General features: G+C 51.1%; 1 protein-coding gene across 1 annotated transcript; it reads left to right on the forward strand.

The window, feature by feature from the left end:
* Positions 1–1,256: 1,256 nt before the first annotated feature.
* LOC104570422 (glutathione S-transferase theta-1) lies at positions 1,257–9,135 on the forward strand. Its single transcript, XM_088532219.1, has 6 exons — positions 1,257–1,376; positions 1,453–1,506; positions 4,693–4,780; positions 6,307–6,457; positions 8,072–8,248; positions 8,917–9,135. Exons 1-6 carry the CDS (start codon positions 1,265–1,267, stop codon positions 9,115–9,117), a joined length of 783 nt encoding a protein of 260 aa, XP_088388345.1. The 5' UTR covers positions 1,257–1,264; the 3' UTR covers positions 9,118–9,135.
* The last annotated feature ends 3,115 nt before the right edge of the window (positions 9,136–12,250 follow it).

The following is a 12,250-nucleotide window of genomic DNA, read 5'->3' on the forward strand; positions in this document are numbered from 1 at the left end:
GGGGTGGGGGCAGCTGCGCTGCAGGTGAATCTAGTGCCTTAAATAAAGCTAATGTCCTGCTCCTTTGTTGTTGCCTTGGATTCTCCAGTAGGAAGGAAGCAGCTGCTGAGTGATGCTCTCCGCCAGTGCAGCACCTCTTGTATCCTTCTCTGTCTGTGTTTCTTTGTTCCCTTCTTGCCCATCCCGTCCTGTCCCTGCAAAGTCCCAGCACCAGGTAAGGGAGAGGAGGGGCTCTGGTGTGTGTGACCGTTTTCCTCCGTGAGCGGTTGCACCTGGAAGCCTGGCTGTCTCCGTGCCAGGGTCCACAGCCAGTTCTGCTGGCCGTGGAGACGGCCACGTGGCGCCGTGGGTGGCAGACCACGGTCATCCTAACCCAAGCCAAGGCAGGTCTTTGAAGTGCAGACAGGGCTCATTGATCATAGATCAACTGAGCCATAAATGAAGGAGCAACATGAACCTGCGCTGCTAATTGCACTGCCCACCAAGGTCACAAGCGCTCACAGTGATATCTCCAGCGTGGGGACCCGTGATTGTTCTGAAGTACAAAGGCTTTTCTGACTGCGCCACCTGCGTGGGGCAACTTCCCACTCCTCCTCCCTGCTCCCACAGGGGTTAAGGTTTCCTCACAGCCCTGGCGAGCAGCCAGGAGCTTCACGGCCGGCTGGGACCACGTCGCTGCAGAAGCGGTGTCCAAAATGAGAAGTGCCCCCATCATCTGTGGTGGGAGAGGCGCCCAGCTCGGCGGCTGGGCTCCTGCCCACTGCAGTGCAGCAGATCCAGGGCCAGGCTGAGCGCAGCGCGGGCGCCGTGCGGGGGGTGGCTGCTGTGCCAGTGCCCCCGGAGCCGCTGCAGCGTCAGCCGGGGCTGCGACAGCGCCCGGTCCAGTGCCAGCCTCTCTCCCGAGTCGGTCTCATCCGTACCCTGCTCTTCCTAAAGCGGGGCTGCTGCGGACCCCAGCACAGCCAGGACTGCCTGGTTTCGTGCAAGCAGCATAACCACCCTCCCGTGCCGGGAGGGAGGGCTCTCCCGAGGGCTCTCCGGCCTTCCCCCCGCTGGCTCCAGCGCCGCTTCGTCCCGGCAGAGCCCGCGACACCGCGAGCCGGTGCCGCCCCTCGCTCCTCCCGCGGCCGAGACCCAGCGGGGCGGCCCGGCCCGGCCCGGCCCGGCCCGGCCGGCGAGTGCGAGCGCTCCGGGGCGGCGCTGCCGCCGCCCCCTCCCCGCCCGGCGGCCCCGCAGAGCCGCGCAGGCTCCCGCCGGCGGCACCATGGGGCTGGAGCTCTACCTGGACCTGCTCTCGCAGCCCTGCCGCTCCATCTACATCTTCGCCCGCAGCAACAACATCCCCTTCGAGTTCAAGCACGTGGAGCTCTTCAAAGGTGGGGCCGGGCCGGGAGCGGGGCAGAGCCGCCGCGCGGGCCCCGCGCTCAGGGCGCCTCTCTTGGCTCTTGGCAGACTCGGTGCTGGGGAGGAGGCCGGCGGCGGGCGGCGCGGAGCAGCCCCGCACAGGTGAGGAGCGGGTGGCGGGACAGCGACCGCCGCGGGGACAGCGACCGCCCTGCTCGGGGCGGCGGGGGGGAGCCCGGCCCCGGCCCCGGCCCGGGGGAACCTGCCGCCCCTCTGGCAGGAGAGACCCGGTGCTCTGCCCGCTCCTGCCTCCTCCTGACTCTTCTGCCTCGGGTTGCTGTTTGCCTGGAAGGCGCTAAATCGGCGGGTGGTTTTCCAGCTCACTGTCGCCCTGTGTAGGTCAGTGGAATCGCAAAGCCACTCTCGCAGCTTAGAAGGGGCGAGTGCAGGTTTAGGGAGATTTGATCTCAGCAGGAAAAGAAAGCGCTTACCTGGAGGCTAACGCAATGCCGGAGCTGGTGTTCCCGAGCCTCCATGTTCCCGAGCCTTGAACATGGTACTTTTCCAGACAGGGGCTCATCCCTCTTGGGCACATATGAAAAAGGCCAGTTCGGCTGGAGCTGAGCTGGGGCTGCTGGCAGGAGAGGCACCCGCTCCTCAGGCAGCCCAAACAGTTTTAAATACCCGTCCCAGGAAGGGGCCGAGGTGCAGCGGTTTGACCATCGAGCTCTTATTCCCAGCGCTGTCCCACGGCTGTGCTGCAGCTATTTTTGTGGATCCCCAAGGAATGTTCCTCCAGCCATTTCTAGCAAGTCAGTCACAGTGACAAGCGAGGAGCGCTCTGGGAACTGTATGCTTGGCAGAAACATTCAGTTGTTCGGACTTGTCCATTTATGTGTTGTGTTTTCATGGTAAACTGTTACTTTTTTTGCCTAAGGCAGAAATCTAGAAATCCTTGGCTGAGGGGATGATAAGACAGAGATGTGACAGGCAAAGGGATTCATTTTTTTTTCTTCGACTTCTTTCTCCAAAACTTGCCCCTTTATTATTGCTCACCAGTAGATCTCCTTCCTTACACTGTAACTTGCCCATAAGAATCCTTCTGCTGGCAGCCTCCCTGCCCTGGGCCGAGGGAAGGGGCTCCTCGAAGCCCAGCACGGTACAGTGTGTGAGCACATCCCCGGGGGATGCAAAGAACTGGTTACAGCAGGTGCAGCCGGCGCTCAGCAGCTCTGCGAGTCACCGCAGCATCGCGGGTGGGATAGACCGGGCACCGAGGAGCAGCTCTGCCGCAGGCGCTGGCTCTGCCTGCTGGAAGAGAGGCAGAGCTGCCAGCTCTGCGAAACTCTGAACACGGCCGTCAATCTCCCGTTCGATGCAATAAACACGCACTCCCACCAGAGCCACCTGAAGCGAGTGTTGGTAGCGAGGCTTTTACCAGCTCGCAGATCAGCGGCAGTGCCTCCGCACGGCCCCTGTGTCTCCATGCAAAGCACAGCCGAGCCACAGCGAGCAGGGTGGCACCTCCTGGCCGCGGCGCCGGCAGCCCTTGTGCCAGCCCTGACCTGCTCTCCAGCCTGCTGGTCCTGTCGGGCAGGGTCTGAGCTTGGTGCCGCGCTTGGCTCCCCGTGTCCTCCTTGGGGACCGGCTGTGCTTCCCGGGCCATCTGAGGCTGGTTGTCCTGCCAGGCAGGTGGCCCAGAGGGCTCACGGCCCCCTGCCGTGGCGAGGGTCTTGGCAAGACCCATTGGTGTGGAGCGGCTTAGTGGATGCGGGCACCGCAGCCACAAACCAGGACTGGGCAGCGACATCTGCTCTGCGGGTTCGTTTTTGCCGCAGGGAATCGAATACATTATTGGGAGAGCGGTCAGAGGCTTTGCTGGTTTCTCTAACGTATAATGCAGCAAGCTGCCTTTCTCCTTCCACAGCCAACTGTAAACAAACTTGATGGTCCAAAGACTGTTTTTATTTCTCTGAGGCTGATTCCCACTGTGCTTTTGTCCAGTATCTCCTGCTTGGTGACAGAAGGTCTCAGGGTCTAGGCTGTGGTTTCTTAGCTAATGGCTCTTAATCTTTGTACAAAAGAGATTTTGGTGTAAGGCTCCCTGCTGGTCACGTTGCCCAGATCAGCCTTTGTGCCCTGGAAGGTAACGTCTCTGTACAGAGAGCTCTGCAAACAAGCAAAGCAAACAAACTCGGACCTTGTCTTTGTGCACGTTCCTGGACTCCCCCACGGGTCCGTGGCACAGAGTTGCTGACTTGCAAGTTCAGCACCTTCAGTGGAACCCGAAAGCGTGGTTAGATACCCTGCTGTCCTGCTTCCAAGTGGCCATGGCTGTGGAGTTTGAACTCCTTCATCGGCCACCATCTGCCTCTTGCGTTTCCCCATGGGGACACGCTGACCCAGAGCCGGGTTAGAGGTGCATGGGCGTCCCAGCCCCTCGCTGATTTTCTACTCTGGAAGCAATGAATGCTGTGCCCGATGCTGTATGGTGGTGTTCGTCGTTTTTTCCCATCCCAGCAAGAACTCTGGAAGCGTCTAAGTGTCTGCAAAGGTGCCAGCTCTGCTGACAGCATTTGCTTTCTTTGTGATTACTCAAATCCCTCTGCTCTTCAAGACAAGCAAAGAAGAGAAAGATTTTGCTCCATATGCCTATAAGCCAGCCAGGGTCCCTTTGGTAACTGACCCACTGCAATGATCTCAGTGGGCCCAAGGCTTCCAAGTGGAACCTAGCAGCAGGGCTCCATCCTAGCTGGTCAGCCAAGTTCGTGAAGCTGGAGGAAAGAAAATTCCTTTGTTTTGCTGTTGCCTGTGAGAACATGAGTGGGAACAGCAGTCGTCTGTCTTGTGAGGAGGCTCCACATGCTACTCAGCCCTTCCAGACCCTGTCTTTTTCACAAGTATCGGATATTTTGAGTTGCTCAGTTATCTTTATCCTAACTTCCCTCTTTTTCTCCCATCCCTATGGCTATTGGGCGCAGCCTTCCCTAGCCAGGCTAGCTCCTTCTGCTTGTCTGCAATACCATTTGCAACGCCTGCATGTTCAGTGCAGTACCTGAACTCCTCTTTGGGAGTGATTCTTCAGCAGGTTTTATACATGTTGCAGGTACTGGAGCAGCTGAATTTCCTATACAGTCTTGTGGTCTGATCCATGCAGTGATGGGCCTGAGCAGACTGCAGTGTCTGTAGATGGCTTTATTCAGACTTCTCAGTTTTCTTACCTTTTAATTATGGAATATGACTGTATGGGGAAAAACGTAACCCAGTTCTCTGACTGTGCAGCTATTTAATCGACCATTCCCTGGCAGATACTCTTGTAAGCTCTCGCTTCTCTGTTCTTGTCGCCAGGGCCATCAAACAGTGAAGGGGCTGCCAAGGTCAACCTCCTGAAGAGGGTCCCGGCGCTGAAGGATGGAGACTTCACCCTAGCAGAATGGTAAGAACCAAGTTTGCAAACAGCCCTGGCTCCCAGTAGTCCCATTCAGGAGACATCGTTCCCTCTGAACAACTAAAAATCGCAGGATTTGCCATGAGTTTTTAGGAAGTGGATGGTTTAATGATCTGCGTTGGCATTTCAGTTTCTGTGTTCCTGAAGAGAAAGGAGGTGAACAAGTCCATTGATCCGCATGGCACAGGGGAAGCTGTGGATGGTTCTCACAGGGAGGTGGTTTTAAGATGCTCCTTTGGCAGGAACTTCTTGCCATTATGTCCTTGAGTCTGGTTATGGAGAAGCAGGTCTTTTCTGCCTAAAACGATATTACAAGTGCTTATTTTCTCCATCGAATACCTTATCCCTCGGTTTGAAGAGGGTAATACATTATGAACTCATACCTAGGTCTTGACATAAACACATACTATTGCATATAATTCTTTTATTTTAGATCTCTTTACCTTACACGTAACACTGAAAAGTGAAAAAATCTGCATCATATGTCATACCTTGTAACATTATTTGTACATCAGTACAACATCAGTATTTGTAATAGTATAACCTCATTCATAATCTCATTTACTCTATTTCCATTTTCTTTGCTTGAATTATCTTTCACAGCCTAAATCAATTAGCTGGTTTAACTTCTTGATCCTCCCCCGGATGCAATTTCCTCAAAAACTGGATTATAAACACACCAGGGAAATGTTTAAAGCTTATCAAATCCCTTTGAGAAAGGTGGAACCACTTCTGTTTATATGAATCAGTCATAAAGGCCAAATGAAGCCCTGCAGAGACCAAAATTATGTTTTACATTCTAAATTTACTATGGAGATCTATGACCTAACTCGTTAATAGTATCTTAACACTGAAACAAGTGAATTACTGTTGCAGGAGGCCTTCATTTTCTTTCTTTTTGCCCACACAGGGTTTTCTGTGGCATGGCTTTATATTAACAGCCTACATGTTGCTGCAAATAACTAAGACATTTTTTTTGCCTGCTTTCTCCTGCCAGTTAGTGATGATACCAATGGATGGACCTAGCAAGCAGGAAAAAAAAAAAAAAAAAAAAAAAAAGTCTGTGGGCTCTCCTTGCTGGGATTTCCACTGGCTTCAGTGGAAGCTGCAGGCTGGAAGGACCTAGATGTGCTCCGAGGGCAGCATGACTCACTGGACAGTTTTGTTCTGTGCACAGGCACATAAACATCAGCAGGTCTCAGCAAGACGGCTCAGAGCAGCTGAGGACCAAACGGGCTTAACGATGCTGATAGATGATTGCAGAGATTTACTGTTTGTTTACGCAGTGTCTAGGCGCTGCCCAGCAGCAAAGCGGTGGTTTCCAGCAGGTTAGGGGAAGTGAGTGCCAGCAGGAGCTGGGTGCCTCTGCGTGTCCCTGGGCTCCAACGCAGACGCTGAGCTGAGCGCTGGCTCGTGGCAGCCGTGGGTGCAGACGGGGCAGGGAGGTGCCGGGGGAAGCTCTCGACATCGCAGCACCTGTCCTGACCCGTCCTGTCTCGTTACTGTGTGAGCAGCACCGCTATCCTCCTGTACCTGAGCCGAAAGTACAACACTCCTGACCACTGGTACCCGTCGGACATACAGAAGCGGGCCCAGGTAGATGAGTACCTCTCCTGGCATCACGCTAACATCCGGGCTAATGCTCCTAAGACCATGTGGATCAAGGTAAGGAGACCGAATACTGAAATGTGAGCAAAATGATGCTTTCCTGGCAGAATATTGAGCGCTTGAACAGGCCTGATGCACAGAATTGGTCACACTGAATTTGTCGCATTGCTATCGCTAGCTGAGAGGAACTTTCCTCACTGCTCAACATGGGGATCTGGCAAGAGCAGCTTTGGTCATTTTTGTTCTTGTATTTAAAGTCAGTGTGATAAAGAAAGTCTCAAAGCCCAACATGTTTTCATTGCCTGGGGTGGACAAATGTGTAACAGATTGGAGCGCTGCCGATGCTGGCCTCCCCCTCGTTACACAGGTGTGCACAGAGTTTTGCTGCCTCGGCGAGTGCGCACGTGGCTGCTGGAAGCTGAAAGCCCATGTTCCTCAAACACCAAATCCCTGCAGTCCCAGCAGGGTGGGAACCTGGAAGAACCTACGCACTCCTTTGGAAGTGGCTCCGGGACAAGCAGAATGGGGGGACCAAGAGAATGGCAGAATCTCTTGATTGAGTCCAGTCAGATCAATTTATGGCGAGGCAAAATTAACAAGAGGGCAGAAAGCCACTTATTGTCAGATGATTCTGCTGGCCACCAATCTCCAGCCAGCTCCTCTGAAAGTTAACATAAATGTCCTCAGAGAAACCCAAGGGCAGATATAACTCTACAAGTAGAGTGTGATATAGAATATCAGACAAAATAAGGCTTGTCAGTGAATGGGTAAGAACTTTGCCATTCCTATGTTGTTTGCCCCTGTCTGTGCTTAACAAAACATCAGGGTTCATTCAGTTTTTGATGTATTGACATTTGAATTTTTGACCAGAGAGCACAGAGAAGCAATACAAATTTGAGTCAGATTCATACAAAAGGCAGTTTTTTCTAGTCTCTGCAGGCTGACATTACAGTGCTTCGAGGCAAACAAATCCGGGTCATTCCTGCTGCTGCTAAGATACCCCAGCTACAGAAAAGATCCTCAGAATCACTGGAAATAGAAAACTGTATAAAGCCACCATGTAACATTAGCTAGACATGGGAGAAGACAAACAGACCCAAGAGCAAGGAGAGGAAGAGGATGTCGTTTCAGACCCAGAGGTCCCATCACGCGTAACTGGAACCGCTTTGGAAGAGAGCTGGCCATGAATTTTCCGATGAAATAGATTCCGTGTGTATTCGGCAAACATCCTGGCTGGGATTAAGCAATCACAACGTGACTTGCTGAATATACTAGCAGTGAGGACAAATTTACTCCACTCTCACCAGTGGAAATTTATATCTCTAATTCTGCTTATTAACTATACTTCTTTTGAAGCCATGGTTGGCAGAGGCACTGTAGCTGTGAGAGCTCCAGCAGTGGCACACGTCTTCATGAATCACTGCTGGAGCAGTAAACCTCTCAAACCATAAGTTTTTAATTTGAGATTTGCAGTGACTTCTTTCGTGGATACAATGCACACCAGAGACCCTGGCCTGAAGATGGAAGGGCCGACAAGGCCCACGCTCCCACGAGCGCTTTGGACACGTGTGCGCTCAGCAATCCCAAGCAGCTCATGGGCCGTAACTTAAAAGACTCAACTAGGTACAGGAGGAGGTGGCTGATGGCACTCCAGGTCCGTTCTCTCCTCAGGTGCTGATTCCCCTCTTCACTGGGCAGCCCCTGCCCACAGAGAAGCTCCAGGAGGTTATGGAGGGGCTGTCCACTTCGCTGAAGCAGTTTGAGGAGAGGTTCCTTCAGGACAAGGCTTTCATCATCGGCAGCGAGATCTCTCTTGCGGATCTCGTGGCCATTGTGGAGCTGATGCAGGTGAGTGCAGGAGCGCGGTGAGCAGGGCCCAGCACGGGGAATGCAGCGGGGCAGCGCGCGGGAAGGGGCTGTGAGGGCATCTCAGCAGGCAGCAGCCCTGGGATCAGCAGGAGAATAGGAGAGTAGCTTCAGAAAACTGGTTCAAAAAGGAAGGAAAAAAAATAGCTTCATCAGTTCTCTAATAATATTTCTCTAATAATACTTCTCTAATAATATTTCTCTTTCACTTCATCCCTTATCATTACTATTTTTAGTGTCTGGAGAAAGAGGCAGTATAAGAATATTTTTGTCACACAAGAATATTCTTCTTCAGATGGTACTTTCCCATGCCATGCCTGGAAGAGCAAAAGTGAATCTCAGCTAGATGCTATCAGATTAAGGTTGTCACAAACCAGGTGTGTTCTCCTAGGCCATCGGGGCTTGAATCTTGCAGTTCAGAGGTGCTTCCCGCTCATAACTGTGCCCTAGAGACTGAGAAATTGCAGTTCTGCTTCTCTACAGCATCATGTTTTGGAGAAAGGTACAGGCAGAGAGCAAAAGGGGAGTAGATCAATTAAGACATCAGTTCAGTCAAACATTAGCTTTTGCCTGCAATATTCTTGGGGTTGGCTGTCCTGGTTGCCAGCTGGCTGCCCCGTGTCTCACTGCTGCTCTCCCCATTTCTGCAGCCCGTCGGAGTCGGCTGCGACGTCTTTGAGGACAGGCCGAGGCTGATGCGGTGGCGCCAGCGGGTCGAGGAAGCTGTGGGGAAAGAGCTTTTCTTCCAAGCCCATGAGATGATCCTGAATATCAAAGAACTGAGCAACATTCAGATTGATCCACGGCTGAAGGAGCACCTGGCACCTGTGTTGATGAAGATGCTGAAATGAATTAACCTATGTTACCATTTTCCCTGCTCTTTTTTTTTTTTAAGCTTCTTCCTTGATCTCCAGATTTCTGTGTGACTGGAAAGAGCTGTGTAATTCTTACACAGAAATTGCAGGACCTCCCAACCTTTTCTTGCATCTTTGGGGGTAGAAGATGGGAAATTTTTGCGAGATGAAACATTAAATTTATACAAAAGGCTGAGGCCCTATGGGTCATTTAATATGTGCCTCTGGGTTTTATTTTAGAGTGTCAGTATTCTCAGAGTTGGCGGAGACATGAATGCTGTTTCCTGACAAAATCTGAGCCAGCCCATGAACTGGGAGCACCTGAGACCTGTAGAGGATGAGGATCATCCTGTCCTGTGTAACGTTTGCTGCTCAAAATTCTTTGCAGGCAGCAAGCACTGCACCGCGTGCCTCATCCTCACCTTCCCAGCAGCTCTCTGGGCTCAGATGACCCCAGAGCAAAACTACAGGCAATCACAAAAGTGGAAAAAAAAAAAAAAAAGAAGGATGTATTTTTTTTTTCCTTTAGAAACTTCCTTGCTGCTGGGGCATCTTGCTTGGCCGTCCACGTCCATTCCACACTTTGTTTGCCTCTAGGCTCCCGTGAAGTTTCCCCGTATCCATCTTCACTGTGAATCTTTCCTGTGTGATGATGCAGTTTAACCATGACTCTCCTCTGGTGAAAGCCTGGCGTTCGTGGGCGCTTGTCGACCAGCAGACACCTGACAGGGGCAACGCAGAGGGCAAAGACCAAAGCAAATACAAAAGCTGAGTGGCCACAGCCCGCCAGCAACTGCCTACTTAAAATATTCTTGTTGATATAGTTTAGGGAATACATGGAAAGAATACATTCACAAGGATTTCTTGAAAGAGAGTGTGACAGCTATCAAAATATACATATATGCTATTATTATCACAGGAAAAATATAACCCTCCTAGAAAATGAAGGAGAGAAAGCAAGCTAGACACCCTCCCCTGAGACTGTTTTGGATGGAAGTTCACCAAACCAGTCACCCTGTGCAGCTGAAGCAACACAGGGTCTTGTGGCATTGAGTAACGTGTGCCTCACAATAAAAGGGCTGAGGGCTGTCTTAGAGCTTTCTAGCTTTCTTTTTCTCCCTTGGCTATGCTTAGTTTTGTATTAGTTGTACCTCAGATACAAAACCCTTTTATACTGCAGCACAATTAATAAGGGAGACTGAAGGATTCCAGCCACTTCTAGTTTCTTCAGTTGAAAACTGCAAATGATAAAGGATACAAAAACTAGTGGAATGTGGCTTTTCTTTTGCACGCTTCCATTCATAATTAATTGTTGTTCTTGAATCTTTGCCCCAAAACTCTTCCTCTGAGAAATGAAGATAAAATGAGTAATAATTCAGGAATTCCTGCTCCCAGTAATTAAATAACATCTTTTCTTTCCAGTACTAACATATCTTGGCAGATTAAGTTACTGTTGTTAAATTCTAGACAGGCCGATTGTGTTTTTCACTGAGGTTTAGGTTCGTGAAACTCTTCAATTTAGTTCAGAAGAGAGATTTAGTTCCAGAGATTTTAAATTCGCTGTCTAGAAAGAGAATTCCAATAGAGACTTCATTAGCAGAAAAAAAAAAAAAAAGATTTGGTGATTGTATTCTCTAAGGACTGAAGGCTTTGTCATGAACTAAAATATTAGGAATAGGCCTATTTATTCCTATCCTTCCTCTTCTTCCCTTTCAAGTATTAGCTGAAAATCATGTTGTTATTGACATTTTTATTCACAAAAATGCTGTGCACAATTATGAGTTAAATTTTAAATGGAAAATGGTTGGTTTTATGAGAATTTTAAGAGTGAGTTGCTCAATGGCTAATGACATGTACAGATGTCTACAAACAAGAAAAAGCTACCAGGATTTTCCAAAGGCTGAGAGAGATGGAGACTAATTTAACTGCTGCAGCTCTGCCGTCTTCTATCTTGGTTGTTTGTGCATCCCCTAAAAGGATTTTCTATCCTTGTGCACGGAGGCTCTGGGGGCTGCACGAAGGCCCGTAGGGCCTTTGCATCCCCAAGATGGAAACAGAAACAATAAAACAAAGGTCATTGGTTTAACAGAAGCCCTTTGGGACACTGAGTTGTACCTGGAGGCCGCAGACAATCTGCCGTTCTCGGGTGGACTGTCCAGAGTGAAGCGCAAAGCACCTCATTGCACATGTTTGTGACTTAGCCCCACGTTCTGTGGTGATTGCCAGCATCTCATACTTCTATCTCTTTTGCCTCTTTTCCCTTTAGAGGCCTTCTGATGTGCTGGATGCCTGTCACTTGGCATTCTTTTGGCCTTGGTGTTTAAATGGAATGAGATTTCAAATATTTGAAAGAATGAGAAGCAGAAGAACAGATCCTAAATGGCATCTTACCTGGAGGAGAGAACAAAGTGGAAGACAGAGCAATCTTGGCAAATGAGCTAGACCTCGGCCCCTGTCTAAATTCACATCAATTTCTGCAAAGGTAAATGAGATGCCATGTTGAAAGTGCATTGATAGAGAAGATAAAGGGCTTCTGGAGTGGAGAGGGGTTGCAAGAGGCTGCCTGTGCCATTGCCCTGGGCGGGGATCGCGTGTCCCAGGACGGGGGCGGCCAGTCTCGGGCAGCTTGGGCTCCTCGCTCCGGGAACGCTGGCACTGCCGCTGGCCGGGGGCTGAGCCCCCTTGCTGACACCCTCCGCTCTGGCTGCAACTGCTCTGTGCCCTGGTCTGCCGGCCCTGGGAGGGCTCTGCTCGAGCCACCATCCCTGCCAAGCCCCATCCTCCACCCAGCTGGGGCTTCTCCCTTTGGAAACTCTCTCCTAGAAATCTGTTTTCAGCCTTGGTGTTGGCTGCTCTCTACAGCCGCTCCCCGCGCCAGCATTGTCAGCATTGTCCTCATAACCCGTGGTGGTGGCTCTCGGATCAACAGTCCCCAGCAAAAAAAGTGCAACCCCGCCAGCACTGGCACTGTGGGTGTGGAAGGGGTCCCCTTCACCCACAGCTTCTCCGTTACGGCCTCGGTATGAGTGTGCTGGCTGGAAGCTGGGAAGCGCCACGCTTCCCTCGCAAACTTGGCATACTTGGTTCAGAGCCAGGCGCAGATGCAGACGACCGAAAAGCCACGTTCCAC

This window comes from Tinamus guttatus, unplaced genomic scaffold (genome assembly GCF_059628265.1).
Source record: "Tinamus guttatus ecotype Peru unplaced genomic scaffold, ASM5962826v1 Tinamus_guttatus_pri_ptg000459l, whole genome shotgun sequence".
NCBI lineage: Eukaryota > Metazoa > Chordata > Aves > Tinamiformes > Tinamidae > Tinamus > Tinamus guttatus.

What these genes read in the sequence shown, in the direction of transcription:
- LOC104570422 (XM_088532219.1), top strand. Translation starts at nt 1,265, where the DNA reads ATGGGGCTGGAGCTCTACCTGGACCTGCTCTCGCAGCCCTGCCGCTCC. An exon ending in CTAAGACCATGTGGATCAAG is followed by an intron (nt 6,458 to 8,071) that starts GTAAGGAGACCG and finishes TTCTCTCCTCAG; the next exon opens with GTGCTGATTCCCCTCTTCAC. An exon ending in CCATTGTGGAGCTGATGCAG is followed by an intron (nt 8,249 to 8,916) that starts GTGAGTGCAGGA and finishes CCATTTCTGCAG; the next exon opens with CCCGTCGGAGTCGGCTGCGA.